Raw genomic sequence first — 25569 nt, 5'->3', positions numbered from 1 at the left:
CATCTAACCGTTGCATAGTTGATTTGATGTTTTGTCTCATAACGTGGCAGATTGTCAACGGTTCCAAGAAAATCTCCATCTAACAATGTTGTGGCAGCAGCATAAAGTTACCGATCCAGAATGGCAAATATCACGCGCTCTTCAAGGATCAAAACGCCTCGTCAGTGGCCGCGTGTCCAATCTACACGTGCGACAATCCCATTAAATTTAAATAATTAATATTTGGATCACCGGCCTGGGACGTGAACTCCATAGATGGAGCAATGAGGGACAGGGATTAGATACAGATGAGATGAGATGTGGTGACGTCATGCTTAGGTGAATCCACGTGGAAGGCTAACAGATGATGGACGGTGGGTTAAGAGGGTGACTTGTGTTGTTCTTACTCAGGGCAAAAGGTTCGGTCCTTTCTTTTTTTGTCGTCGCTGTCTTAATTATAACATGTTTAATTTTATGTTTTAAAAATGTTTTTTTTTTAATTATTATTTATATTTATTTTTATTTTGTTAACTTGTTTTAATATACTGATATTAATAATAAATTTTAAAAAATAAAAAAATTTATTTCAATATATATCATAACAAAAATAAATATTTTAAAAAATAATTGTTATTCTAATACCATAACATACTACTCATCATATCTTATGATATTATTGTGAGGATTTTCATGTATTTGTGTTATACATTTCAATACTCCTTTTCAAACCCTTACTTTCAAATAAGATAGCTGGTTTATTTCTGCATTTTAAAAATATTTTTTTTAAAAAAATATTTTTTAATATTTTTATTTTTAAATTATTTTGATTTGTTGATATTAAAAATAAAATTTAAAAAATAAAAAAATATATTATTTCAATGTATTTCAAAGTAAAAAGTACTTTGAAAAATATATTAATATTAGGGATAAGTAAAAAAACTGATAAACCGATTAAAATAAGAAAACCGGAAAAAATAACTAAAAAAACAGAACCGTGAAAAAGACCTATTAGAATATTTTTAAAAAAATTCAGGTTCGGTTTGGTTTTGGTTTCATAAGCCTGAAATCAAAAAACCAAATTGAACTGAACTGTTTTAATTAAGAAATAAACCAAATCAAACCGAACTGAAAAGAACCCATTAAAAGTCCAAAAAAGCCCAAAAAAAATATAATTTCTAATTTTTAATATAAAATAACCGAATTGAATTAAATCAGTCGGTTGGATTTTAGTTTTTAATTTAAAATAATCTAATCAAACTGAAACCAGTCAATTAGAACCAATTTCAATATTTCTATATATTTTATAAAAGTATAATATGGTAAATAAAAATCAAATCAATCAAAAAATATCATCCTTAATCAATATCATTGTTTTCATTGTCGATGGATATTTTTTTTGCAATCATAACGTGGTTTTTGTAGTATCTTAGAAAAAAATGTTGAGATTGTTTAAGGATAGAGAGCTCTGTTGATCGATTAATATATTTGATGATGACAACACAAATGGCATATTTGAGAAATATGATATACTTAAGTATCGTGGAATGGTTCAAGTGGTTAAGTTAAGATGATGACGAAGATGGATGGTTCAACATCCATCGGCTACAAACTCCAATGCCAACCACTTGTTCAGATTACAAGATCTACAAATCATCAGAGTGAATTTGCAGAGTTAAAAAAACAATATAAATCATATCTTGTAACTCACCTAACAGCATGAGGAAAGATGGTTCAGATTTATGACCAAGTTTAATAAGCTTCTTCCTTTTGTTTAAAAGAATAGATACTTGAATTCCATGGAAAGATTTCATTTATTTAATAAAGCTTAAACTTGACACTTTTGTCTTCTCACCTTGCGGAAAAAAAATTCTAGTGCTCAGAAAAGTTTCAAATCCCGGATTCTTTACTTGTTTGACCACTGTATCTCCATGGCGGCTTCTCAACACCCGAAGTTGTTGTTGGATTTTCTTTCTTTGAGCTTTCTGGGCTAAAGATTCCATGGCAAAAACATTGAAGTAGTAATGTTTACTTTTTGGACAAAATGTCGAGATTTTCATTTAAAATTATTGTTATTTTGGCTAAAACAAGGTGTGAGAGAGTGTGGTTCTTCCCATCCTGATATGAACAATCTACGTTGATACTGCTAGATCTTTCGCCCATTGATTAACATAAAAGTAGAGAGTATTTTATTCAATGATGATCTAACAGAATCAAATTAAGATTTTTTGCTTGAGAAGAACAGATTTGTTCATGCAAATATAAGAATAGCATCGCAAAAAGGGAACAGTAATAAATAGTTTGGATTGTAGTAGCTACCAGTCTTGTTAGAGGTGTATAGTGCTTGTGAGGTATGCATCAACTCTTTTTGAGTGCTAGTGACAGCTGAATACCCCCTTATTTTATATGTCCTTTTCTTCATAGATTATGGCCCCAATTCTGTCCTAATCAACCAAACTCGCCCCAGAACGCTGTCTAGCTGCATAAACTCTCTGTGTTTTGTTTCCAGCTGGCTGTCGTTTCATATTTCCCTGAAGAATTGAACGATTAGGCCACAGATTATTCCACGAGATTGGGATATGAATTCAAAACAATGACTGTTTTGGTCGGAAGGACGAGAAGAATATACGGACCGGGTGCCTGTGAGGTTGTCAAAAAGTCTTCAAGCTTCCCACATGGTAAAACAGGCAGGAAGCTTGCTGGACTCACGAGGACAAGTGGGAATAAAGTTCAAAGTTGTCATACGCACATTCACTGTGAATAAAGACAGCAGCATCCATGCACTTTGCCATGTTCTTCTCGAGCTTATTGAAAAATCAACCGCATGTTATTTTCAGTTCTTGATTTTTCAAAACGTGATTCCACCGCGTTTCTAAATACACCCTCACTTGATTTTTCAGGAACGTGATTCCACTGCGTTTCTAAACACACCTTTTAGTTTCAAACCTCACTCGGGCTAGCAAGCAATGTTCAGCTTCTCGATTTCTTTAAAACTTCTACTGACTAGGTGGAGGCATGCATATGGATGACACTTTGTTTATGATTTATTGTTCGTGCTTGTAAGGTTTGATCACGTCTTCCCTTCGACAAGGAGCTTGGAGCTTGTTCGTGCTTGTAAGATTTGATCACGTCTTCCTTCCAATAAGGAGCTAGCTAGCAAGTTAGTCTACCCTAATGGGACTATTCCTTGCCGTGTGTGGTCCCGCCTGCCCTGCCCAACAGCTGCCCAAGTAAAGGAATCCCAAATGTACTCTCCCCGCAAACCATGTTTACACGCATATCACGGTGACAAAAATCATGCATCCAATGCTTTCTCTGACATTGGATATCAGAAAACATGTTGGATGGGTTTTATTAGCTTTGCTCGGAAATTACAGTTTAAAAAAATGTTTATTTTTATGTTTTAAAAATAATTTTTTAAAATTTAATTTATTTTAATATACTATATCAGAAATGAGTTTTTTTTTATTTTATTTTAAAATATTATTTTAATATATTTTTTAAGTAAAAAATATTTTGAGAAATAATATTAAACGGGTTGTAAGACATATTTAGTACTGTATTTCAATTCTGCATTTAAAATATTTTTTGTTTTAAATTAATTTTTTTGATGTTTTTGAGTTATTTTGATTTATTGATGTGAAAAATAAAATTTAAATAATAATAATAATAATATATTTTTAAATTAAAAATATTTTAAAATATATTTAAAATTGAGTGTATTTTCATTGGAAGAGGAAGTCAATACAAATCCAATGGTGTAGATTAGTTAATAATTAGAAGTGAAATCCGCACAAAATCCAAGCAATTGCCACGCGTGTGTTACCCTACTAGTGCATTGGGGGAGACATTCTTTGGGATTATTTTGTTATATAAAAAAGGGGCTAATTAATCAATTAATTAAGACAATGATGACGTAATGTATATGTAAAACAAATATTAAAGTCATATACTTTTATTATATATTCTTACCGTCACAGCTCAATTATTATTGTCAAGTTACGATCAAGGGGCGGAGCCGCATAACTTTTTTTAAGGGACCAAAACTTAAATATTATTTAGTTTTGAACTTAAAATTTCATTTTTTATTTTCTTATGAAAGCATAATATTAACGTTTTTTTATTTTTTTCTGAGCCCACCCCCAGCCCCAGCCCCTGGTACAATCTTATTTTTTATTTTTTTTGGGGGGTTAAACAGTTGAAAGCTTGTAACTTGAGAATGACTGAGAAAGACATTCTTAATTTTTTATTTTTTATTTTTTTCTGGTGGGATCTCGAAATGTTTGTAACAAAACACAAAAAGAGAAGTGGAGTTGAAGTTAAAAGCATCCCAGAGACAAAAAGATAAGTCAAAAGTAAGGCTTTAAAAGGGTGGCTGTGTGCTTGTGAGCGCCAATCAAACGCTATACACACACACACACACACACACACACAGTTGCAACCATTAAAAAAAGAGAGAGAGAGAGAGAGAGAGAAGAAGCTTACACTCTTTTTACTCTGCTATTACTAAAGTTACTAGCAATAAATCCTCTTTTTTTATGTATATATAAACAGAAAGTTCGACTCTTTGTCATAAAAAACCCAACAAAATTTCCTGCCGAACCTTCTAAACTAAACAACTATCTTCCTTTTCATCTTCTTGTCAGAAAATTTTAGCTTTCTCTTGTTAAAGTTTTAGTTCTTGATTCTTGATTCTTGATTTTGAGACCCTTTTTCCCTGTCTGTACTGGCTTCACTTTCAGTTCAATTGTGTCTTTCGGTTACCACCACAGCAAAAGCCTTTGATGGTAAGACGGTTTTATTCTTTCTTTTCCGAGTATGTTTGTAAGAAAAGATAACCTTTCCCTTTTGGGCTGCTTGTTTGCTTAGAGAGACGTGAAGAAGATAATAACAGACTAAGATATGGAAAAAGTTTGTTTTTTTAGAGTCTTGGAATTCAGATAAGTTTCAAAAATCTGTTGAATTGACACAACCGAGTTCTGGGCATTTTTTTGTATTGATAAAGTTTGGATCCTTAATCTTATCGATTTCAAGTACAGTGGGAAATGATAAAAAAAGAGATGGCTTTTACTTTGCTTCATGGGTTTTAGGTTGCTTGTTTCTGTTTTGAAACTGGTTTTGGAGATACTTTACTCATAATCTTTGTCCAATTTTCTACTGTTGTAATTATTACTTTAATGGAATTTATTTGCATTTTTCTCTGTCATGTTCATTATTCAATCCTGTGAGTGTTCTTGATGTGCTTGCTACATACATACCTTTTTGCTGCTGCTGCTGCTACCTCTTCAAAGCTATTTCAGTTCTGTTTGTACCCAATTGCGTTTTACCTTCACATTTCTCTTCTAAAGTTTTATTTCATGTGTCATGGGAAAAAAACACATCACTTTTTCCCTCTCTAAATTATAGTTATTGCATTTTTCCTTTTCTCATAATGGGGATGAGAGTAAATTATGTAGTGTCATTTGGTTACTTTTATCGGTTCCTTCTTTTATTGAATTGTTTTCTCCCTTTTCTTTGCAGAAATTACTAGAAGTTTTGACCCATTTGTCAATCTTCTAATTGCGGATCAGGTGATTTAATCTATCTAATACTTTTGTTTGGTGATGAAGTGTTTTAGGAGAAGGATATTATATACATATAGCTTGAAATTGTCAAATACAAAGCATCTTTTTCTAAAGCTTTTGGAGAGTTCTAGAAAGAGTTATTTGGATACGGCTCGTGAGTGACCTACTACTTGTACTTTGTTGGTTGGGACATTTAATGTCTTCTTTTGTATCTTGCTTACTGCTAATCCTCCACTTTTCCTTGTGATTGCTGTCTGCATTCTTTGAACTTAATTACTGCTACCATCCTTTCTCCAAGTTCATGCCATGGGAATTGACACCCTTGTTGTGCTTTGAATCACTGATGTTCCTTGCAAGAGTGATCATATATGCCAAAGATTTTTTTTTTTTATTGCAGCAACTGACTTTCTGTTCCATGGATTGGTGTATACAGTAACTATTAAGATATGGGATGCCTGGTGTCTACTCCGCAGGATTCAGGTGGAAATCGAAGGAGACCTGGGAGTATAGGGGATGTGTCTGTTTATGTACCTGGTTTTCGGATACCTAAGCCTGTTGATTTCTCTCTGTCACTTGGTGATCATTTGCCAAAGAATTTAGTGAAAAGCCTATCTGCTTTCAGAACTCGTATCGTAGTTATGGCTAGCCAAGAAGCATCAACAGTCTCAAGAACAAGAAGAAAAAGTGCTACACAACATGGTAGGTTGTAACAATCCTGGTGCAGATATCATAATAGATCAGCATTAGGTGAAGTCTTTTGAATTTCAATTTATTTGTTGTCTGCAGGAGGTTCAACGTTGGCCGATCTTCATCAGGCTCTTGAAGATTACTTGCCCATTCTGTTGGGATTAGTTAAAGATGGAAGCCAGCTACAACACAATGTACAATTTGTGTGGATGAATCAAGAGGATGAAGCAGAGGTGGGTGGGGAGTTTGGTCTCGCTTATCCATTCACTATCTGTTGATGAAATCTTCTGTTTTATGGTTTGCAATTCCATTTTTCTGTGCTGAAGAATCATTGATCTGATATTACTGAAGAATTTTACAGGAAACAGCGATTTCTAATGCATGGTATGAGGTGTTGTCAGTTTTGCACTTGATGGCGATGCTATCATTATCACAGGCCAACTTGTTGCTTCTTCCAAGAGCATCTTCTGATGGTTACCAGCCAAAAGTATCTGAAGGTAGGTGTTTTCTATAAAAATTTTGTGCATTGATTGATGAAGCTTGGTTAATAGTTTCTTTCTTGCCTGTAATGTGAAGCTGCAAAATCTGTGCGGTAAACAAATCTCTTCTAGAATTAGAAACTCTTTTGGCAAGCCTAAGATAATGCTCTTGTCCAGTAGTTGGAGAGTAACTGCTGGCACAGGAAGCTATTCATGGTATTTCTGATACTTTCTAGCTGGGTCCTGGTTATGTTGTAATAGATTGTTAGGTGTGGCAGACAGAGGTGTTAGTCTAATTAGTGACATAAATATCGGCAACATGTTAGTACATAATTATGCATTTCAATAACTAACCTTTAATTAATTAACAACTAGCTATGAAAAGAATAACTTAATATGAATAATCTGTAGATAGGGGTGTGAATTTCAACCTATTGGGTGAAAAATTAACAACACCCAATGGAATATGCTATCTGGTATTGAAAGACCAAATGTCATTCCCTACCAGCGGTCTTACTCATGCATGGTCCTAGAAGGAAGAAATTAGAGATAATGCTATCATGTAGCATCTGTTTGATGAAATCTTTGCATGTGGAGGTTTTGTAAATTATAAGCAATATTGTTGTGGATGAATTCATGCACACATGTTCATTTGTTACCTTTTACTATGCTTCACATTAGATCTCTATTCTCTTTTGGTCACAGACAGCAGGCGAGCATCAATTGATATCTTCTTAAAGGCTGCAGGATATCTGGATTGTGCTGTCCGGAATGTGCTCCCACAATTACCTAATCCATTAAGGTTTACAAAGATGAAAGACTTGTCCAGAATTGAATTGCTTGTTTTTCATTGCCATCATTTTTATTGCATAATTATTCTGATTTGACTGACTTTTGCTTCCAGGAAAGAACTGCCAGTGGACCTTGCTGAAGGTGTTCTTAGAGCACTTTGCCTTCAAGCATTAGGGCAGGTACTATCTTAGTTTCCTGTATGGATTTGTTTGATGAACTTACAATTTCTACCCATGCTATCCTTGATAACTATGAATGGTAGCTGCACATGGAGATTATCTTGCAAATTTGAGATTAAACTCCGCTCTCTACATTTTTTTTTTATTATCAATACATAAGTTGGGTACCCGCTGAATGATATCAATCATTTTCTTACACTTGATATATTGGACTCCAACACCTCTTCTTTCTGGACTTGTAGCACATACATGACAAGCTAAGAGCACGCAACCTCTTTGTTTCTTTTCATTCCATAAAATTTATTAGAGCACTTCATTCTAGCAGTTGACATGATTGGAATGATTAAGATTTCCTCCTTTCCCCTTTTGGCTTGCAGCTGTCTCTTTGAGATGCTACTGCCTATTGATTAGAATTTTCTTATTCAGTTTTCAGATTTTCTTGTCGTGCGCTGTTTTGGTCATATATTCTTTCCACTGTCTTAGTCTTTCTACTCTTTCCATCTGATGCAGAGTGTTGACATCCAACTAGGAATGGCAATTGATAGTGCCAAAGCTACTCTTGCAGTGAAGCGAAGGCTTGCTTGTGAGATGGTAAAGTCCTGGCAGCAGGTATGAGGGCACTAACCTTTCTTTTCATTTTTTACTTTTGTAGCTTCTTCTTTTTTCCTGTCATTTTCTTTGGTTAGTGATGATTATCAAATTACCTTTCAGTAGCTTCCAACAAATAATATGATTTAGGGATTTACAATCATCAGAAATAAAATTCAAAGCATTCACTTGCAATTACCTTTATCAGGATTTTGTTTTTTGGTTTTCAGTTGAACTGCCCTCCTTGTTCAATAGGATGCATTCTAGTTGCAGTAAATGGAGGCAATACAGAGAAATAGGGGAAAAAATGAGAAGGGAGGGGAGAGGCAATAGAAGAATAACATGAAATAATATTATCAATTTCAACCATCAAATTTCCCTCTTAAGGCAGCCATTTGAGTGGTAAATTCTCTAATATAGGTACTAAAAGCCTAGAACTATATTTGGAGTTGAAGGTTTCAAGGGTAGGGAGGGGAATGAACCATGGGATGTTTTTCTTTTTTAAAATTTTCTGAAAAGTAGAGGTTTGGAAGTTTATCATAACCAACCCCATCTTTTTCTTTCTTTTATTTATTATTATTGTTGTTGGGCTTTTTTTTTTCTTTTTTTTGGGGGGGGGATGTTAGACTTTTTTTTCTACATGGCTTTGGTTACATCATTAATCCCACTTTCTGAGCAAATGTGTAAATACATTTGTCTCTAAACTAGAGAGATAAGTGCTCTGCGTTTACTGACTGTCCCCTTTTTTACTTTAAATCCTAGCCTTTCCTTCCTTTCCCTTTTTGGTCTACAATAAATGACATCATGTAAGAACATGTTTCTCATTTTTTCTAATTTTACACTGTTCCTACTTCATATACTGAATTAAAAGTTCAATCTTGCAGTTATGGAATATAACTTGCTTTCCTTTACTGCTTTCTTGACAGGCTCAAGATAATATAATGAATCTTCCATTAGCAAATGGATGGGGGGAGAAGCACCGACTCTTAATAAAGTGGAAATATGTGGAAGCAAAGGTATCCAAGAATTGTTTTCATTCCTTTGTTTCCTCTCAGTATTTTGTTGTCATTCGCAATAGAAACTTTCCTTCCTGTCTTTGGTATAACTATTGCTTTTACATTTTAACTTATGAAAATGATAGTATGTATTCCCCTTATGCTATGTTGCATGGAAAAGATGACCTACTGAAAAATGAAGTAACTATTTGATTGGTATTGGAATATAACTGCAATGAACTTGACTAACTCCCTCTCTTTTCCTTACCTTGCTTCTTTGCTTCCTGGTTTCACCTTCTTCCACATCAATGATCAACTAATTGGTAAATCAAGCTGATCTGACTTGCACTCAAGAAACTGTACTTGCTTTCACAAATCTCGAATTGCACATGACTTTAACCTCATGACAGCCCGACATAATTTCTCATGATTCTTGAGCTCTAAAAAATGGTTTTGATCTGACTTGCACTCAAGAAACTGTACTTGCTTTCACAAATCTCGAAGTGCACATGACTTTAACCTCATGACAGCCCGACATAATTTCTCGTGATTCTTGAGCTCTAAAAAATGGTTTTGATCAAACAGGATCTGTAGCACCTCGCCATTTTGTCCACTCAAAATTGACACGTGCACACACAAACACACACACGAGTAAGCAGATAACAAAAATGAATTTCTTTTATGTCATTTGACCTTCCCATGCCACAAGGCTAATTTCAATTTGGATCAGTAGGCTGAAATTGGTTAGGTTTTCTAGCCACTGATTTGTTGGCCTGTTCTTTTTAGCTCAATCTCTACTGTAATCATATTTTTCTTTAGATAGCATGTTTTCTTTTCATTTAAAAAATCCTTTCCAACTTTTCTTGTAATAACATTCTGACTTCTCATATAAAAAAAATTCCTTTCTAAATGTTTTGGTTTCTTGTAATTTGCATTTGATATCGCTGAGATTCAATCAAACTTTTCTTTTAATAATATTCTTTCACCAAATCAGGCTGCAGCATACTATTATCATGGCTTAATCCTTGATGAGGGGAACACAGAGAAGTCTCATGGGATGGCTGTAGCTGCCTTGCAAGCTGCAGATGAGTATTTTAAAGAAAGTAAAAGGGCATGTGAGGCATTCAATGCAGCTTCTCCATTGTCAAGGTAATAAATCTATTAAAGTCCCTCCTGCTTAGGACCTTCATAACGTGTCTCTCTGTGATGGGCAATGCATTGTATACTGGTTCATCTTTGTTTTATCGTATAGCTTTAACTTCATAATATCAATTGAATGTGATTTTTTCAGTGGTATTGATCTTCACTAAATTAGCGTATTTGTTTCCTGATCTTATTGCATGCTACTAGTCAAAAAGTTAAACAATTGGTAAGGGTCTTGGCTATTAATGCTTTGACGTTTTGGTATATCCATGGCATTGGTACTGTTTGGCCATGCTGTTTCCACGGGTTTTGCATGTTAGGACATGGTTTTCCAAATTACGTGATTTATTTTTATTGAATCCTAGGTGGGCGATGCATTCAGATGCTCTGTAGTAATATAGGCCTTCACTTAATGGCAATTTTTGCATCTCCTTTTCAAGTTTCAATTCATTTTGATTCAGAAACCCGCCGCTTTGGGGAACCATGAAGTACCTATCTGACAAAATTCCAAAAGATACTTCTAGCAAAGTGCGGATAAACCGCGATCTATACTCCTATGAAAAGTAAGTGATGCTTTTATTAGGTGATTTTTGGGTTGAAGTTATTTCCAAATTGCTTGGTCAATAAGTGAAATTACATGATCCTGTAACTTGGGGTTCTGGTGATGTTGACTGCAGAATCATGGAGACAGCACCAACGTTGCCCGATTTTGCTCTGGCGCTGAAACCTGATGACTTTCAGCTCCCTCCAGCTCACCCTTCCTGGAACGAGGAGAATGTAGTTTCTGGACAAGCCAGTTCCAACCATCTGAGGAGCGATTGAAGATGAGCCACACTGCATTTCCAGAGAAGATAGGCACGTGGCCTAAAAATTGTTGGAGACGAGGGCGAGTCAACAAGTGAACCATCATCCACTGGGTGCCGAATCTGCTTTCGGCACACCCTGCTTCCCGCCTTCTTTATTTCCCCCCCTTTCTTTATCTTCTCTCGTTGTCAAAGATCTGTGTGTAAATTGGATACTGCCTGAAAAGGGTTGATTTTCTTTTCCAACACCAGAATAACCGTATGCCATTCTCCTCATTGAACTTGAAGCTAGCAAAATTTGTCTAGTTTGATAGAAAGCTGGCGTGTAAAATTGATCACAGCTGGTGTATCTGTGTGCACAGAATGAATGGCGTGGGAAAGAAACAAGGACAATCATTTTTTCGCAAGCATTTTTCTGCTATTTTCTATTGGTAGCCTCATTGCTTTTACTTCTTCCAGCAACACTAGCATTGATTTTGCTTTCTTCAAGTTCTCAAATCTCAGCAGTAGAATGTCATCGTTAAGATTAAATGAATGATTGACAGCAAAAGAGAAGCTTCAGGTGCCCCATGGAGTGCTGATTCTTCTTTAGGCATCTGAACAGCCGTGAAATACCAACAATTGGACCTTGGAGTCTGTTTTAGAGCTTTATTGAAAATGTTAGTATATTTTATTAGAAAATATTAAAAAATAATAATTTAAAAGCTAAAATAAATAAATTTTTTTATTAAAAACACCGAAGCTTTAGTTCTTAGTTCTTATAAATTGACGTGCAATAATAATGAAGTAATTTGTGCCAAAATTATTTTAATATTAATTTTACTACTAAATTATTTTAATATCTCAATTAATAACTTTTTTTATATATATAAAATCACTTCAAAAAAATATTTGCTACAAAACGACATTGCTCTTTAGAAGGAAAACAATACAATTTGAATGGAGAAATGTCTGGAAGTGATGGTAAACATGATATAAAAAAATTGTTTGGTAATAACATTAAAACTGCATGTATAGTTAAGTGGCGTTTTTCAAGTTTATCCTGAAAATATCATCACTTCACTTAATAACAACATAGAGGTAGAGAATGACAGTAGAAAAATCTAAAATTAGCAGAAACTACAAGCTTGGTGGTTATCCACAGGCAGCCTGTGGCATGGGAAGTTTACTCGGACATTAGAAACATACAACTAGGTTGCCATACTGCACATTACATGAAGGATATCGTTCCTGTGTTACTAATATTCCCAGTTTTGTAATGTTTGATTCGTTACTGAAAAAGTAAAAAAGTTCTCTCACGAAGCTGCAGCTTTGGCTGGCCAAATGAACTACAACTCTGTTCTTGGTAAACTCCCCTGCTAATCTTCGACAACACCATTGCCACCATTCTCTGCCAATTGCTTTTCTTTTTCCTGTTCCTCTGCAAAAATGACAGTGATTAGACAAATGTTATGGATGTTTCACCACCGCAAATGGCAAATTAAATGACAATTTCTTTGATAATTTAAAATGGTCAAATGCAATCATGGAGGAGAACAATTGAAATCTTCGCATGACATTTCATCACACATGCAAAATCAAACTGCACAATCACTTACCCATTAGTTTATATATTGCCTTTTGCGTACGTCTTTCAAGCTTATCAAGCTTATTCTGCACATCTCTTCGCAGGTCCCAGTTTGGCTTCTTTGGAGCAATGTTGAGAAACGGATCCTAAAAATACAAAAATATAAGCAGAAAAAAGAGAGAAAGAACAAAGACATAGACCACTACTAAGGAAACTTGATATTTGAAGTAAAAATTACCTCTTCCTTCTCTGATGGTGGAGGTGCAGCTGCAACAGGATCTTCAAACTTTGGTAGTACTGGTGGAGCAAGCTTACCCTCCTGAAGCTCCTTGTCTTGAGGAACATAATTTCGGAACTTCATGCTGGGATTACTGAAAAGAAGAAAAGGCAGTTGTGCACGTTAAAACATACTCTATGATATTATTAACACACGCACACTGGACATATCGAATTTGTAGCATATTTTCACGAAACCAGCTAACTATATGCTAATGATTTCCATTTGAACATTGTTTAGTTCTGAGCAAGGGGGTGTCAGGTAGAAAGTCTGATAATCTCTAAGATCTCATTGACAATCTTCATTGTATCTTTGCACAATGAAAGGGGGCAGGGGGAAGCAAACCACTAACTAATTCACACAATGAAACATTTATCCTTGACGATCTTTGATTCAAAAAACCCTTTGCCTTTATATTAGATAAGTTCCATGGCATTACAATTACTTGCTTCTTCTTTTTTTCAAGTCATTGGAACGTTTCCTTGGAAACAAAAAAACATATATCCAATCAAATATCTTCTGGACTAGATGGATCCTATTCCTAGATGGTGACTGACTATAATTTCATCTTTGGGAAGCATTAACAGAGTATTTTCCTAAATAGCTACATATTGGGATAGACATAACCATTATAGATCCTAGCTGTTCTTTTTTCCCTAACATGTACAATTTTCCCCCTCAATTATCACAATAGCCAAGACAAAGAAACAATAACTTCAATCTAAGCAGTTGTCTTCAACCCATCCAGTGATAAACAATAAACAAAGTAACTAGCCAACCAGTAACCATTAACCTAACTACAAAAAGCAAACGATTTTCTAAATCTTTATTTATGCAAACAAAAACATATTAACTAACTTGTGGGGTTAGGTTAATGAGAAAAGTTAAAAAAAGGGAAGAGGGTGATATATTAAGCTATACTCACGATTCTTGGGCAGCTTCATCGTCGTCATCGTCGGCGGTCTTGGCAGAATCAGCATCAGGAGTATTTAGCAATTCTTGAGCAGCTTTGAGAGCCTTAAGCCTCTCACGACGGGCTGCTGCTGCTTGTTCAATTGACTCTTCTTCCTCTAAACCCATTACTACTTCCAGTCTTCTTCCACGATTGATGCTTCAAATTAACCTTTGAGAAAGTGATGTAATTCCTCTCTTTCCCCTTTCAAATTAAGCTCCAAAAGGATGCTTCGAAAAATAAATATATGGGTCTAATCCAACCGACCCTTTTTCTTTTAACTGGGCCACAGGATTCTAAAAATGGGTTTTAAGGCTCGCAATGGTAAATGGGCCTTTTCTAACGCAGAGACAGACAAACACTGCCATGTTGCAAAGGTAAAGTACTCCTCACATCCCATTTTTCCTTCTTCTTCTTCTTCTTCTTCAAAGAAACCAGTTTGATTTGAGAGTGATATGGTGAGCTAACTTATAATTGATGATTAGCTGTTGTCTGTATTTGATGATTGATGATTGATGATTGATGATTGATGATGGAGCAAGTAGAATCAGCAAGAAACAGATGCTCAAGAGTCATTGACACCATACACAAATTACCTTCTCAAACCAACATCACTGAATCATGCAAACGCACTCTCCTCAAATTAGCCCAATCTGAGCTCCATTTCCTCTCCTCTCGCTCCACTTCTACCCCCCACCACACGCCCCTCAGGTTTTCTCTTTAACAAAAAAAGACCATCACTTTTTCATCACTGAAACTAATCCAATATTACAATCTATTCTAAAGTTTCGTGTTTTTGTTTTGCAGTGTTAATATTGGTCACTTAGAGGCTGTGATTCACATTCTACAACAACCCTGTATAACTGGAGTTTCACGGGTTTGCAAGCCAATTCCTTCATCACTTCCAAATAGGAAAAAGATTGAATCTCTTACAAAGAATGCGGTTCATGTTGATATTGTCTGTACTCTTAATAAAAACCCAGTTTGGATTATTGTTTCTGATAGGAACCCGAGATATGTTTCTTGGTTTAGAGATGGTAAAAGTAGTAAAGGCTTAAAATTTAGACTTGAAAAAGTTTTGGGTGCTGCTCAATCTACTCAGATAATGAAACCTTGCTCTATTGTTTTGTTTTTCTCACACGGGATTAGTGATTTTGTTAACGAGAAGCTTAGAGAAGAATTTGGGGCATGTCAGCTTGGATTGGAGTTTGCTTTGTTTGATTTTGATTTATGTGAGGAATTAGAAGGTGGTGAATGGATTAATGTGGTTGCAAATGCAAGTTCATTTCAAGAGGCATGTGTTTTTGAAATCAAGGTTGGTGGTACAAAGGAAAATACAGTTTTGAGTTCTAAATATGGGGTTGAGAGGTCATTGAGTCTTAATCCTACTGGGCTGGAGATGATGGAAGAGGTTACCAAAGAAAACTTGGATGATGGTTTTGATTTTCTTATTTCGGAGATGAAGTTGTCATTGAAGAAAGTTAAAAGTGTGGATGTTGTTGGGCCAGGGGATTTCATTGGAGATGATGATGGTGATGATTTTATAAATCTTGATACAACAGCCTTAATTGCAATTGTATCAGGAATTAGCAATGGTTGTACTGAGAAACTTTTGGCTACACCAGAGGATGAATTAAGGAAGCGATTTAAAGGAAATTATGAGTTTGTGATTGTACAGGTAAGATTTGATTTGATTTTTTGTTTTTGGCTGCTTCATTGCCGCACAATCTTTAGCATCTATTTCACATAGGGTGTAATCTCTGTGCTTGTATTTCAACTGGAAGTTCAAGTAGCTGTTGTTATATATTGCATGGATTGCAAAGCTGAAAATGGACCAGTTTAGCTAGCATACATCATAGCTGTTCAGATGTCCTTGTATTGAGTGGCATGCAGTAAGATGTGTGCTAAAACGGTTTGATACGTTATTAATTCTCTTTAAGAGTGTTGCTATTTTAATTTATAAATTTTCTCCTTTGACCATTATGGACTGTAGTGCATGTTGCCCTCCAATGTAAATGTCTAAATCTTTCTCAACCTCTTGCCAGGTCGAATCTGAAATTCAGAATCCAATACTTGCAGAGATGGCTGGTGTGATACAAGGAAAGAGAGGCATAATATGTGAAAGTGTTCTCTCAGAGTTTAAACAGTTGGTATCAATGTGTGGAGGGCCTAATGAGAAGCTTAGAGCAGATAAAATACTGAAATATCTTATGTAAGTTATTTGGCAGATTGTTCTTTTCTTAAGCCATTGAATCTAGTTTAAAATGGTTCAAGAGAATTGATTTTGATAATCATGCAACTGTTGTTGTTGGAGCTTCTTTATTTTTTTTATTTTTTTCTCTCTCAGGTTTTCTTCTTCTAATCAGTCTATCCTCCATCTTATTAATTCCTCTTCTTATCGTGCTTCTTCTTTCTTTCTTAGTTGTACATATAATATGTAGTCTTTAATATGAACAAGATCTGAAACCAGCCATTGAACTCTATTTTTGTGCTTCAATTTTAACCTTATAACAACCAATCAAACATATTTATCCATGAAACTCTGTTTCCCTAAAGCCGTTTTAATCAACTATAAATAATAAATGATTCTCATCCCGCAACTTAGTTGAGAGTGTCCTGGTTTTGTTCCAGGATTTCAGTGCTAAATGTGCTCCCTTTTTTCCCTCCCTAAAACAGAATGTGAGTAAACTCTGTTGGTGTAGTTCTGGTCCTAGGATAAATCACATGAAACCAATTGAATCACATTTCCACAAATATTTTGCTCAATTCCAGATTTCATGTCTTTCTTTCCTTATTTTTTGTTTTGTTTTGTTTTTTCTTTTTTGATGTATGGAATATGGATATTATGTGTGATTTGCTGTACTGATGCTAAGAAATTGGAATAGGGTTGTGCGGGATAGTCCTTCAGAACGCATGATGGGCGTCCCAACAACAAGAAAGTTGGCATTGAAGAACAAGGTCGTTTTTGGGACTGGTGACCATTGGCGTGCTCCGACTTTAACAGCAAATATGGCATTTGTGCGAGCAGTTTCACAGACTGGGATGCCTCTGTTCACCATCGAGCATAGACCAAGGGCCTTAACTGGTGATTAGTTGTATGCAAATGTGTGACTGATTAGCAATTAAAATATTTGTGGTTAGCAATCACAGGTATCAAAACTTTATCTAGCTATTCATTAGTTACTAGCTGTACATCTGTAGTACATAAGAAAAAAAAATTGGCTTACTATGAAATTGATGCAGAAAGAAAAATAGGAATTGATTGGAAATCACTAATCTTAAAATGTAACTAACAACAATAAGAAGTCTGTCATTAAAGTACTGTAATGTTCATTAATTTCAACACTGTTAAGATTACATCAGAATAAGCAGGATCTCACTGCCTAAATGTGGAAATCTCTCCAATAATAATCTTAGAAAACCTCTCTGCCCATTTGGAGAAAGAATTTAACTGGAAAAATCTCAGTATATAATTTTTAATTAAACGCTGTCTTAGCCGGTGCAAACAAGAAAATAATATTGACCATCTTCTGGGAAGTTCCAAATTTGTTGATATGGTTAATTACAGCTGATTTTTTTCTCTCCTCCGCCATTCTCAACATATCTTATAGTTTGAGGTGTGACATTTGAAGAACAGTAGGTTTCGATTGGGTCTTTTCTCAAGACTTGCTGGATTTTTGTGACCGAATCATGGTTCTTTCACTAATATGGTAATTCTGTGTGTCTAGTCTCCTCCGGAATGTGCTTTTCTGAACAAGTCTTATCGTCTAGAGCGTGTCATTTTTTAAGATTGGGTTGGATCCTGGTCTTGGTTTTTGCTTAGACTGCATGGTTTTTGTGACCTAGTCATGGTTCTTTTACTCATGCTAGTTCTGTGTCTGAGTCCTCCAAGAACACGCTGCTTACCACTGTAAGAAGTAAAGTTTTAGCTCACTGTAAGAAGTAAAGTTCTAGCTCACTTTCTTAGTCAGAAAAGTTGTTTTTAGCATGGTGGTTTGATGTCAGCCAGCAAGCATGCAGGTGGCATGCATTCCATTTAACAATTTTCTACTTTCCTAAAATAATTATATCCTTAGTCACTGATATTACAAAAAAAAAAAAAAAAGAGTAAATATAGAAAAAATCATCATCACAACTGAGAAATGAGTGCCGAAAGCGGGGGGAAATGGGGGAAAAAATAGAAAGAAAAAAAAAATCTAATGCAATACATGCATTGAAATTCAAAGCTTTAATCCAAACTTGCAATTACTAGCCTTGATGCTAATCAGATTGTTGGTAGATAAGCTATTCACCACCAACAAGCAATTCCCTAAGATCTTCACCTTCCTCAGCTTCAACCTCCCAAGTTTGATAGAAACTGGTGCATCAATCCTAAGATCCAACGGAATACGTCCTGTTTGTTGTTGCTCTTGCAATGTCCTCATTAAAGTGCTTCCATACTGTGTTTGCCCTGTTAAGCTCACATCCAATTTTGTTGTGTTCTGGTGACCTTGGTAGAATTTTGGTATTGAACCTTGACAAAGCTTAGTGTCTGTGTACCATACACTCAGCAGCCCACCTTTCTCGTAGTAAATTCCAATCTTCTTGTTAGGGTTATTTGCTGTGATCTTCACATCGAATTTAGCATATAAGGTCATATCAAAGTTGAGCCTCAGGTCACTTATTCTCAAGCTATCTACGGAGTAGTTGGGGATTTTCGGTTTGAAGACAAGGTAAAGAATGCCCGTGGTGGCTCCGACAATCCCTAGTAGAAGGACAAGGAGACCTACTGTCCAACATATGCACTTGCAACAGCAACAGCTTGTGGTTTGTGATAACTTGCTCACCTGCATAACTGCTGGAATGGTACGTAATGACGGTGGAGGTTGCTGCTGACTCAGACTCGAACTGCCCTTTCCAGATGCTACCAAACCTCGCAACACCAATGGTGCTTTTAGTGGTGGCGCTTCCACATCTACTGCTGGATGAATTCTCTGGTTATCTACCATCACCTGAATTCTTTCCTCTCCTCCTTTTTTTCCCTTCTATATCAGAACTTATTGGCAGACTTGGGAGTTTGTTTTCATCGTTGCTCTCTTCTTTACTTAAACCAGTAGTTGTACCTCAAAAGCATTGAAAATATATAAAACCCTTTCATAATTATATCAAGTAGAGGGAGCTAGCTGACTAGAGGAGGTTCCTTGTAATGTATGACCTCTGATTTTGTGCTTGAAACAAGGCACTTTTTGACAGGGAAGGTCTTACCTTCCGCACCTAATAATAGCACATGGGACTCTTGATACAAGGTAGTTCAGCTAAGTAAGATGCATTTATTGGAATTTCAACATTCCAGGAATCTTTATATGCAGCATGTCTCCCTAGAAATTAATTAAAAAAAAAGGGCAAGGTACCTCCTCTCGGACCTAAATATTAAAATGTGCTGCAGGTAGATTCATCTGGAAGAAAAGAGAAAGCAACGTCATGATGTAAGGAACTAAAAAATTTTTTTGTTGTTGTTGAGAAATCCCAATAGAAGGCCTCAATTGAAAAATAAAAATTGTTTCGGGACAACAGTGATTCGAAAACTTGTTTGAGGGAAATTTGATCTAACCAAATAATGTGATTTCTCTTCATCCACTTTCGCGTAACCTTTGTTTTCAGAACAATAATAACTCGACGGATTAATGAGAAATTGTGTGAGCTTACACAAAAACTAACAGAAACAAAGAACAAGAAAGGAGATGAGAAGTACACTAATAAAACAGCATCGTTCTGTAACGCATGAACCATTTCATCAAGTTCAAACAAATCCTCACAGGTACAATCATCCCAATGTATATGATCACATTGACCAGCAACTAGGCATAACCTTGAATAAACACTCATCTTTGCTCCACTTACCCCCTCTAACAAACTTCTTCGGCCAGAAGCCGAGTTATTTTGGCATGTGGATGACACAGCGTAGACACTTCCCTTCTCTCATGAGTTCGAAAGCTTTGTTGATTTCCTCAAATGGCAGATTATGTGTAATGAACTCATCTATCTGGATTTCCTGTATTAAAACTGTGAAGTTAGTACAAACATCTGGCAGATTATATTTGAAAGATACTTTTGTTTATAGATGACCGAGTGTTTATGGACTTGGAGACAATCGATCCCGGTGACTGTAGAATTTGACATCGAGGGCTTGTTTGGTGACAGGAATGGACACAGACTAGATCAACCAACCAGTAAACTGGCCAGTTATTTCACAACACAGGATGTACTCTTGTATAAGCTCGATAATGGCATATCAGGACATGTAAGAATTGTCAAGCTAGTGGACAAGGTACAAAGAGGCAGGTGTTTCGATCAAACTTGAAGGGGATGGGGTAACATTTTCGTCAAAACAACCTTCAGTTGCTAATATAATGCACTCCAGAAAGTTATTGTAGTGATTATCAAGAAGGATCTGCTATGAATTTATGATGCTTTACTTACCTTATTCATATACATCTCAACTAATGAAGGAAGATCTGATTTTGGTTTCCAACCTCCAAATAAAGAGCCCTTCAATGTTCTTCCAGAAAGAAATAGGCCATAATGAGCAGATACTTCAGGCTTAACTTTTGGCACACCGAGAGTAACTGTTAATCCCCATCCCTAAGGTGCGCACAATAAGAAACAAAAAGTTCAAAAATCAATAAAGATTCAAGTAAATAAAGAAGACGGAGTATTGGAAAGAAAGGTACATCACAGCAAGATTGCAATGCAGTTGTAATCATTCCAGTGTCACCGATGCATTCAAATGAGTAATCTGCCCCTCCATCAGTAATACGTTTGATAACCTGAAAAATTAAACATCACAAAGACAAGGTAAAACTAATACAAAATCAAGGTGGCTTCTGGTATTTCCATTTTCCCATTTCTTAAAAGTACAATAAGCAGCCACCCTCTATCTGTAAATCTTTGCTCTCCTTTTTCCATCCCTGCCTAATCATCTATGTGCCTTGTGAATGTCCCTTTTATCAAAATTTAAAATTAACATACATTTTTTATGTTAAAGATTAAAGAAATTCCTCATTCCTACAGTTTTGGTGAATGATACCTGTTGAATAGGTTCGTTGCAGTCATTTGGGTTGATAAACTCAGTTATTCCAAAATCCTTTGCTGCACCCGTAAGAGAATCTCCATTAAGATCCAGAGATATTGGATTGCTTATAAACACAGAACCAAGAATTTTAAAGTGCAATGCTTAATCATACCCTTGTCACATTTTTCAGGGTTAGTGTCAACACCAATTATTTGAGATGCCCCTCTAATTCTAGCACCTTGCGCGACCTAATCATAAAATGAAAAAAAAAATTGTCAACATCATGCTCATGAAAGTACATTCTACTGGTATTTGGAAAATATTGATGCTATAGATGTTGCTAACAAGCATACTTACAGAAAGGCCTACAGTCCCAAGACCAAAAATCACTACAGTTGATCCTTTAGATATATCAGCAACATTCCAAGCTGCTCCCAAACCTGAAATTGAACAATTGTTATCATGCTCAATCCTACTAATGAATACATTGACACTCACGTGCTATTGGAGTGATAGCCATGTTATCATCTACTTTCTTGCTTATCAATCTTATACCGAAAGGTGGATGTAGACTCTATATTTGCACCACTGGCCCTCCCTCTCAAACAACACAGACAACCAAAAAATTCCTGAACACCATTGGCTGGAGCCCATGGTGAGGGACTATCCCTGGTTTTTTAGCCATGTTTCATGGACCCCTCACCTATTCAATTAAAAGATACCCCCGTTTCTTCTTGTACCATGTTGGTTGCAGGTGTATACCAAAACAATTGGGGATGATTGTGGGATTGAATGTGATAAGAAGATATAGATAGAAGACCCTAACATTAACTTGATAATAATATCGCGACTCTAAATACCATACCGGCAGCCAGACCACAGCTAAGAAGGCATATTTTCTCCAGAGGTGCAGCGGAGCTAACTTTAACAGCACATCCAGTGTGCACCACTGTATATTCACTGAAACTTGAAACTGCACAATAATGATAAACTGGTTTCCCATTGATTGAGAAGCGTGTTCCTTGGTCACTATGCATTACACCTCGCCTTTCCAACCCCAATACTTGGCAGATGTTGCTTTTTCCAGACTTGCACTGTCTACATGTCTTGCATTCTCCAGTGAACACTGTGAGCACATGGTCGCCCTCTTGAAATTCTGTCACTCCCTCCCCAATACTCTCAACAATCCTGCAGATTTATTGTTAGAAATTTAACATAAATTGCCAACCTCGGTGCACAGTAGACAATCTTTATTCTTTAAATCTCAAGAACTACAATTAGGTAGTAGTAAGATGTACAATTGGCATTAGTGCTTCTCAAGCAAAACATAGTGATATAAAATGCGATTATCTTGCAAATTCTCTATCACAGAACATTTTTGTAGGAAATCTAGGACAAATTTTAGCTGCCAACAGATGGTCTAGATTCTCATATTAAACTGACCAACACATGCACATACACATTTGTTTGAACTTTCATCTAGACCAATTAAACAAATCCAGTAATCATAGGAACCTCAATTTTGAATAAATCATTTCATAATTATGCACAGGCATGCAGAGCATTATATAATTAGATTACAAGTAAAAGGTGCAGAAAAGACCCTGATGCTTCATGTCCAAATATCCGAGGAAATATAGCCTGCAACAAACAAGCATGTTCTATTAGACATTCAGCCTGTTGACTTGATTGATTTACAACTCTCAACTAAAACAAAAAATTCTAACTATAACATAAACATGAGCATATATTTCTTAGTTTCGATTGACGAGGAAGGGTGGACTGACATACTAATTTCAAGATAACCAGATAACCCACCTCCCAAAAACTTAAATGAAAACTTTTTCTTCCAGAATAATTTCAAGATACACCAATTTCAATTGCATTAGCTTAGAATCCAGTTCAATATATATAGCAATTGAGTTTGAGAAGTTGCCATTATTTAATGTTTAAGCTCCGTTCAATAAGAAAGTAGACTGGAAATGGTTGGCTCGGATTGACTAAAAATTATGAAACAGTAAGTAAAAATAAGTAGAAAGTACGGTTAAATTACATGAGAATCCAAAGCAGAGAGGTCACTGCGGCAAAGAGAGGTAGTGACCACTTTGATTCTGATCTCTTGAGGGTGTGGAGGACTCACTTCCACTTCCTGCATCACCAATGCCTCCCCAGCTCCCCATGCCACCGCAGCTTTTTATCAAAATCATTAAACAAACAACAATGCAATGTTATAAACTTAGATAAACAAATCATCATCATCATCAAGTCAGAAAAAAGAAAACAAGAAAGTTACCTTTGCAAGTGATGACATTGGGTTGCTTGATCGAAGATGACATTTTGATTGCTTTTTCAAAGGGATATGGTGGCAGAGAAGAGAATCTTGAAGGTTTCGCAAACGAGATGGTAGAGTCAATGAGAGTTTGCGTTTCTCTCTGTTTAGTAAATGGCAAAAAACAAAGATGGGTAGGTAGGTTAGTAGGTACCGGGAAGTGGAGACTCTTTTTTCAAGTTTGGTAGTTGGTGAATATATATATATATATATATATATATATATATATATATATATATATAATGAAACAGTTAGAAAGGGGCAAAAAAATTCAAAAATTACTGTGATAATAATTTTAAAAAAATGACAGAATGGTTATAGAATATGTTGATTGGTCCTGCAGAGCTTTATTAGTTTCTTGAAAAAGTCCATTGTTCTAAGCTTGAGTTATTACTTGACACATTTTATAAATGATGGTGAAATTAGTTTTTCAAGATTACTACAACCAATCTTTGTTGGTTTTATGAAGAATTATTCTGGTTAATTCTGCGTACGATAATGTGGTGACCTTGTTAATGGAGTGATTATGCTTACACAAAACAACATTGATCGAAAGTTTACAAAGAAAGGTTGAGATCTGTAAAAAATGGAGGCTCATTTTTTGTTTCCTGAAGTACAGCTTTTTAGCTGTGGCAAGCACCCCTTTGATTGCTGAAGCTGCTCTACAAGATATCAAGATCAGCACATCCATGCATAAGCACACCAGAAGCTTGCTAGCTAACTGCGTGCCGATCCAGGAGATTGTTGAGAATGATTTAAGCCCCAACCAAAAACCTTTCTATGGTGGACTCCAAAAATGACTTTTGCTGCTTATTTCCATTTAATATAAATCATTTTTATTCAAAAATAAATAAAAAATTTCTTGGGAATGAATATATACTAGTTGCCTATATAAGACTTGGTTAAAGAAAATAATTAATTCCTTAATTAGAATGAAAAATGAAAGCTAGCCTGTGATACCCTAATCAATACGTTCCAGACCACAACTTTTTCCAACAATATTGAAAATTCGAAAAATCATAAAGGCCAAAGCCAAAGGAGCCATCAAGCATTTTCCTTAGCAAACTATACATTTCTAAATTTCTTTGAAGTTAAAAGCAGTTGTGTTCCTTCTTCGCTAGTATGTGGCTGTGTGCGCACGCACGCATGCGCAAGGGAGATAATGAAAACTCGAGAGAAAGATGGGTTCTGAAAAGTTTATGAAGGTATTTGATATTTTTCTTATTGCTATTGCTTGTTGAAACTTCAATACATCTTGACTATTTATAGCCTTTCGGAGCTTAACAAGAATTCTAGTTTCTGAACAATAACTAATAAGCATTATCCTAACCTAATCTAAGATAGTTGTAATAAATCAGAACTCAAGTCAGAAACTAAGGTTATGCCCGGGTAGAGTTGCTGCCTTCAAGGCTGTCTCTGCCGCATACAAGTCCTCTTAATTCTGGATTTTCCTTCTCCTTTTTCTTTTAGGATACTTCCTCTTTCTCCCTCTCCAGTTGCCGCAACGAATCTGCCTCTGGTTCCTGACTTACTGCTGCTGAAAATCCTCCTCCCGTAAGAACTTCTTCCACCAACCTGGCTGCTGGAATTTCTGCCGTGACTTTGCTTCTGTTTCCTTGCTTATTCCACAACCTCCTAGCTCTATTGTATGCATTTTTTAGCAGCCTACCTTGGTCCTCATCAGGAGACTGATACTCTCACCCTTCCGAAGTTCTCCAGCCAAGAATATTGTTGTATGGGATCCACAGAGTTGCACTGATGTGTCCAACAAATATACCGCAGCACCGTCACTATAGAGCAGAGCACATAAATGAAGTTAAAATGCTGAATTTTCAAGAACCACTCAATCATGATTTTCCAATATTTTAGAAGATTTGCAAATAAATAGGAAGGAAGAGAGGAAAATGAGCAGTGTGCTGCAACTATCAGCTAATCCAAGTGCAAGATTTGACAAATCTACAAAAGAATGCTGGAGAAGTTTACTAAAATGTTTTCTATTCCTCAATTAATACATAATGAAGTCCACAAAGAAAATCTTTACGACATGTTGCTAGCAAAGGGACCAAATCAACTAAAAAAATGATCGCAATTTGCAAATCAGTATTCATATTCATAAGCAGCTTAGATTTACTCTGGATAAACTTTAGAAACAGATAGCAGTGAAAGGTTTTGCAGTCAATGAGGATT

At 35.7% G+C, this 25569-nt stretch overlaps 5 protein-coding genes across 9 annotated transcripts; 2 read left to right on the top strand and 3 right to left on the bottom strand.

The window, feature by feature from the left end:
- Positions 1-4404: 4404 nt before the first annotated feature.
- On the top strand, positions 4405-11632 carry LOC118030360 (uncharacterized). Of its 3 annotated transcripts, none has more exons than XM_035034431.2 (12): positions 4413-4763; positions 5497-5546; positions 5974-6239; positions 6327-6460; positions 6589-6724; positions 7412-7508; positions 7611-7677; positions 8188-8286; positions 9192-9281; positions 10255-10409; positions 10865-10966; positions 11081-11632. In XM_035034431.2, the coding sequence occupies exons 3-12, from the start codon at positions 5987-5989 to the stop codon at positions 11223-11225; spliced, it is 1278 nt and encodes a 425-aa protein (XP_034890322.1). In that variant the 5' UTR covers positions 4413-4763; positions 5497-5546; positions 5974-5986; the 3' UTR covers positions 11226-11632. The 3 variants fall into 3 exon arrangements, with proteins under 3 accessions (XP_034890327.2, XP_034890322.1, XP_034890326.1); XM_035034435.2 differs by having other exon boundaries at positions 4415-4763; positions 6014-6239; XM_035034436.2 differs by lacking the exons at positions 10865-10966; positions 11081-11632 and adding an exon at positions 10769-10811 and having other exon boundaries at positions 4405-4763.
- Positions 11633-12287: 655 nt separating this feature from the next.
- On the bottom strand, positions 12288-14230 carry LOC118030239 (uncharacterized). The gene is made up of 4 exons (XM_035034259.2): positions 13976-14230; positions 13012-13144; positions 12805-12919; positions 12288-12626 (listed from the first exon to the last, which is right to left on the bottom strand). Exons 1-4 carry the CDS (start codon positions 14128-14130, stop codon positions 12565-12567), a joined length of 465 nt encoding a protein of 154 aa, XP_034890150.1. The 5' UTR covers positions 14131-14230; the 3' UTR covers positions 12288-12564.
- A 127-nt stretch (positions 14231-14357) lies between these two features.
- On the top strand, positions 14358-17354 carry LOC118030235 (uncharacterized). The gene is made up of 4 exons (XM_035034255.2): positions 14358-14713; positions 14810-15680; positions 16048-16214; positions 16888-17354. The coding sequence occupies exons 1-4, from the start codon at positions 14532-14534 to the stop codon at positions 17093-17095; spliced, it is 1428 nt and encodes a 475-aa protein (XP_034890146.1). The 5' UTR covers positions 14358-14531; the 3' UTR covers positions 17096-17354.
- Positions 17355-18103: 749 nt separating this feature from the next.
- LOC118030238 (NDR1/HIN1-like protein 6) lies at positions 18104-19582 on the bottom strand. The gene has a single exon (XM_035034258.2). The coding sequence runs from the start codon at positions 18988-18990 to the stop codon at positions 18223-18225; it is 768 nt and encodes a 255-aa protein (XP_034890149.1). The 5' UTR covers positions 18991-19582; the 3' UTR covers positions 18104-18222.
- A 148-nt stretch (positions 19583-19730) lies between these two features.
- LOC118030236 (alcohol dehydrogenase-like 6) lies at positions 19731-23559 on the bottom strand. 3 transcript variants are annotated; one of them, XM_035034256.2, is made up of 10 exons: positions 23347-23558; positions 23107-23243; positions 22657-22694; positions 21919-22241; positions 21411-21493; positions 21226-21301; positions 21069-21130; positions 20713-20808; positions 20462-20623; positions 19731-20033 (listed from the first exon to the last, which is right to left on the bottom strand). In XM_035034256.2, exons 1-10 carry the CDS (start codon positions 23387-23389, stop codon positions 19917-19919), a joined length of 1137 nt encoding a protein of 378 aa, XP_034890147.1. In that variant the 5' UTR covers positions 23390-23558; the 3' UTR covers positions 19731-19916. The 3 variants fall into 3 exon arrangements, with proteins under 3 accessions (XP_034890147.1, XP_073264938.1, XP_034890148.1); XM_073408837.1 differs by lacking the exon at positions 20713-20808 and having other exon boundaries at positions 23347-23559; XM_035034257.2 differs by lacking the exon at positions 23347-23558 and having other exon boundaries at positions 22635-22694; positions 23107-23179.
- Between the last annotated feature and the right edge of the window lie 2010 nt (positions 23560-25569).

The sequence above is a fragment of the Populus alba genome, chromosome 4, assembly GCF_005239225.2.
Source record: "Populus alba chromosome 4, ASM523922v2, whole genome shotgun sequence".
NCBI classification, from domain to species: Eukaryota; Viridiplantae; Streptophyta; class Magnoliopsida; order Malpighiales; family Salicaceae; genus Populus; species Populus alba.
The sequence above is the reverse complement of the archived record's forward strand: the minus strand, read 5'-3'. Positions and strand labels throughout refer to the sequence as shown.

Excerpts from the sequence above, each read along its gene's own strand:
- LOC118030235 (XM_035034255.2), top strand. The coding sequence starts at position 14,532 with ATGATGGAGCAAGTAGAATCAGCAAGAAACAGATGCTCAAGAGTCATT. Across the intron at positions 14,714-14,809 it reads CCCCACCACACGCCCCTCAG|TGTTAATATTGGTCACTTAG; the intron begins GTTTTCTCTTTA and ends TTTGTTTTGCAG. Across the intron at positions 15,681-16,047 it reads ATGAGTTTGTGATTGTACAG|GTCGAATCTGAAATTCAGAA; the intron begins GTAAGATTTGAT and ends ACCTCTTGCCAG.
- LOC118030236 (XM_035034256.2), bottom strand. The coding sequence starts at position 23,389 with ATGTCATCTTCGATCAAGCAACCCAATGTCATCACTTGCAAAG. Across the intron at positions 22,695-23,106 it reads TCTCTGCTTTGGATTCTCAT|GCTATATTTCCTCGGATATT; the intron begins GTAATTTAACCG and ends TGTTTGTTGCAG. Across the intron at positions 20,809-21,068 it reads GCAACGAACCTATTCAACAG|GTTATCAAACGTATTACTGA; the intron begins GTATCATTCACC and ends TTAATTTTTCAG.
- LOC118030239 (XM_035034259.2), bottom strand. The coding sequence starts at position 14,130 with ATGGGTTTAGAGGAAGAAGAGTCAATTGAACAAGCAGCAGCAGCCCGT. Across the intron at positions 13,145-13,975 it reads GATGAAGCTGCCCAAGAATC|TAATCCCAGCATGAAGTTCC; the intron begins GTGAGTATAGCT and ends TCTTCTTTTCAG. Across the intron at positions 12,627-12,804 it reads GGCAATATATAAACTAATGG|AGGAACAGGAAAAAGAAAAG; the intron begins GTAAGTGATTGT and ends TCATTTTTGCAG.
- LOC118030360 (XM_035034431.2), top strand. The coding sequence starts at position 5,987 with ATGGGATGCCTGGTGTCTACTCCGCAGGATTCAGGTGGAAATCGAAGG. Across the intron at positions 6,461-6,588 it reads ATCAAGAGGATGAAGCAGAG|GAAACAGCGATTTCTAATGC; the intron begins GTGGGTGGGGAG and ends AGAATTTTACAG. Across the intron at positions 10,410-10,864 it reads GCAGCTTCTCCATTGTCAAG|AAACCCGCCGCTTTGGGGAA; the intron begins GTAATAAATCTA and ends ATTTTGATTCAG.
- LOC118030238 (XM_035034258.2), bottom strand. The coding sequence starts at position 18,990 with ATGGTAGATAACCAGAGAATTCATCCAGCAGTAGATGTGGAAGCGCCA.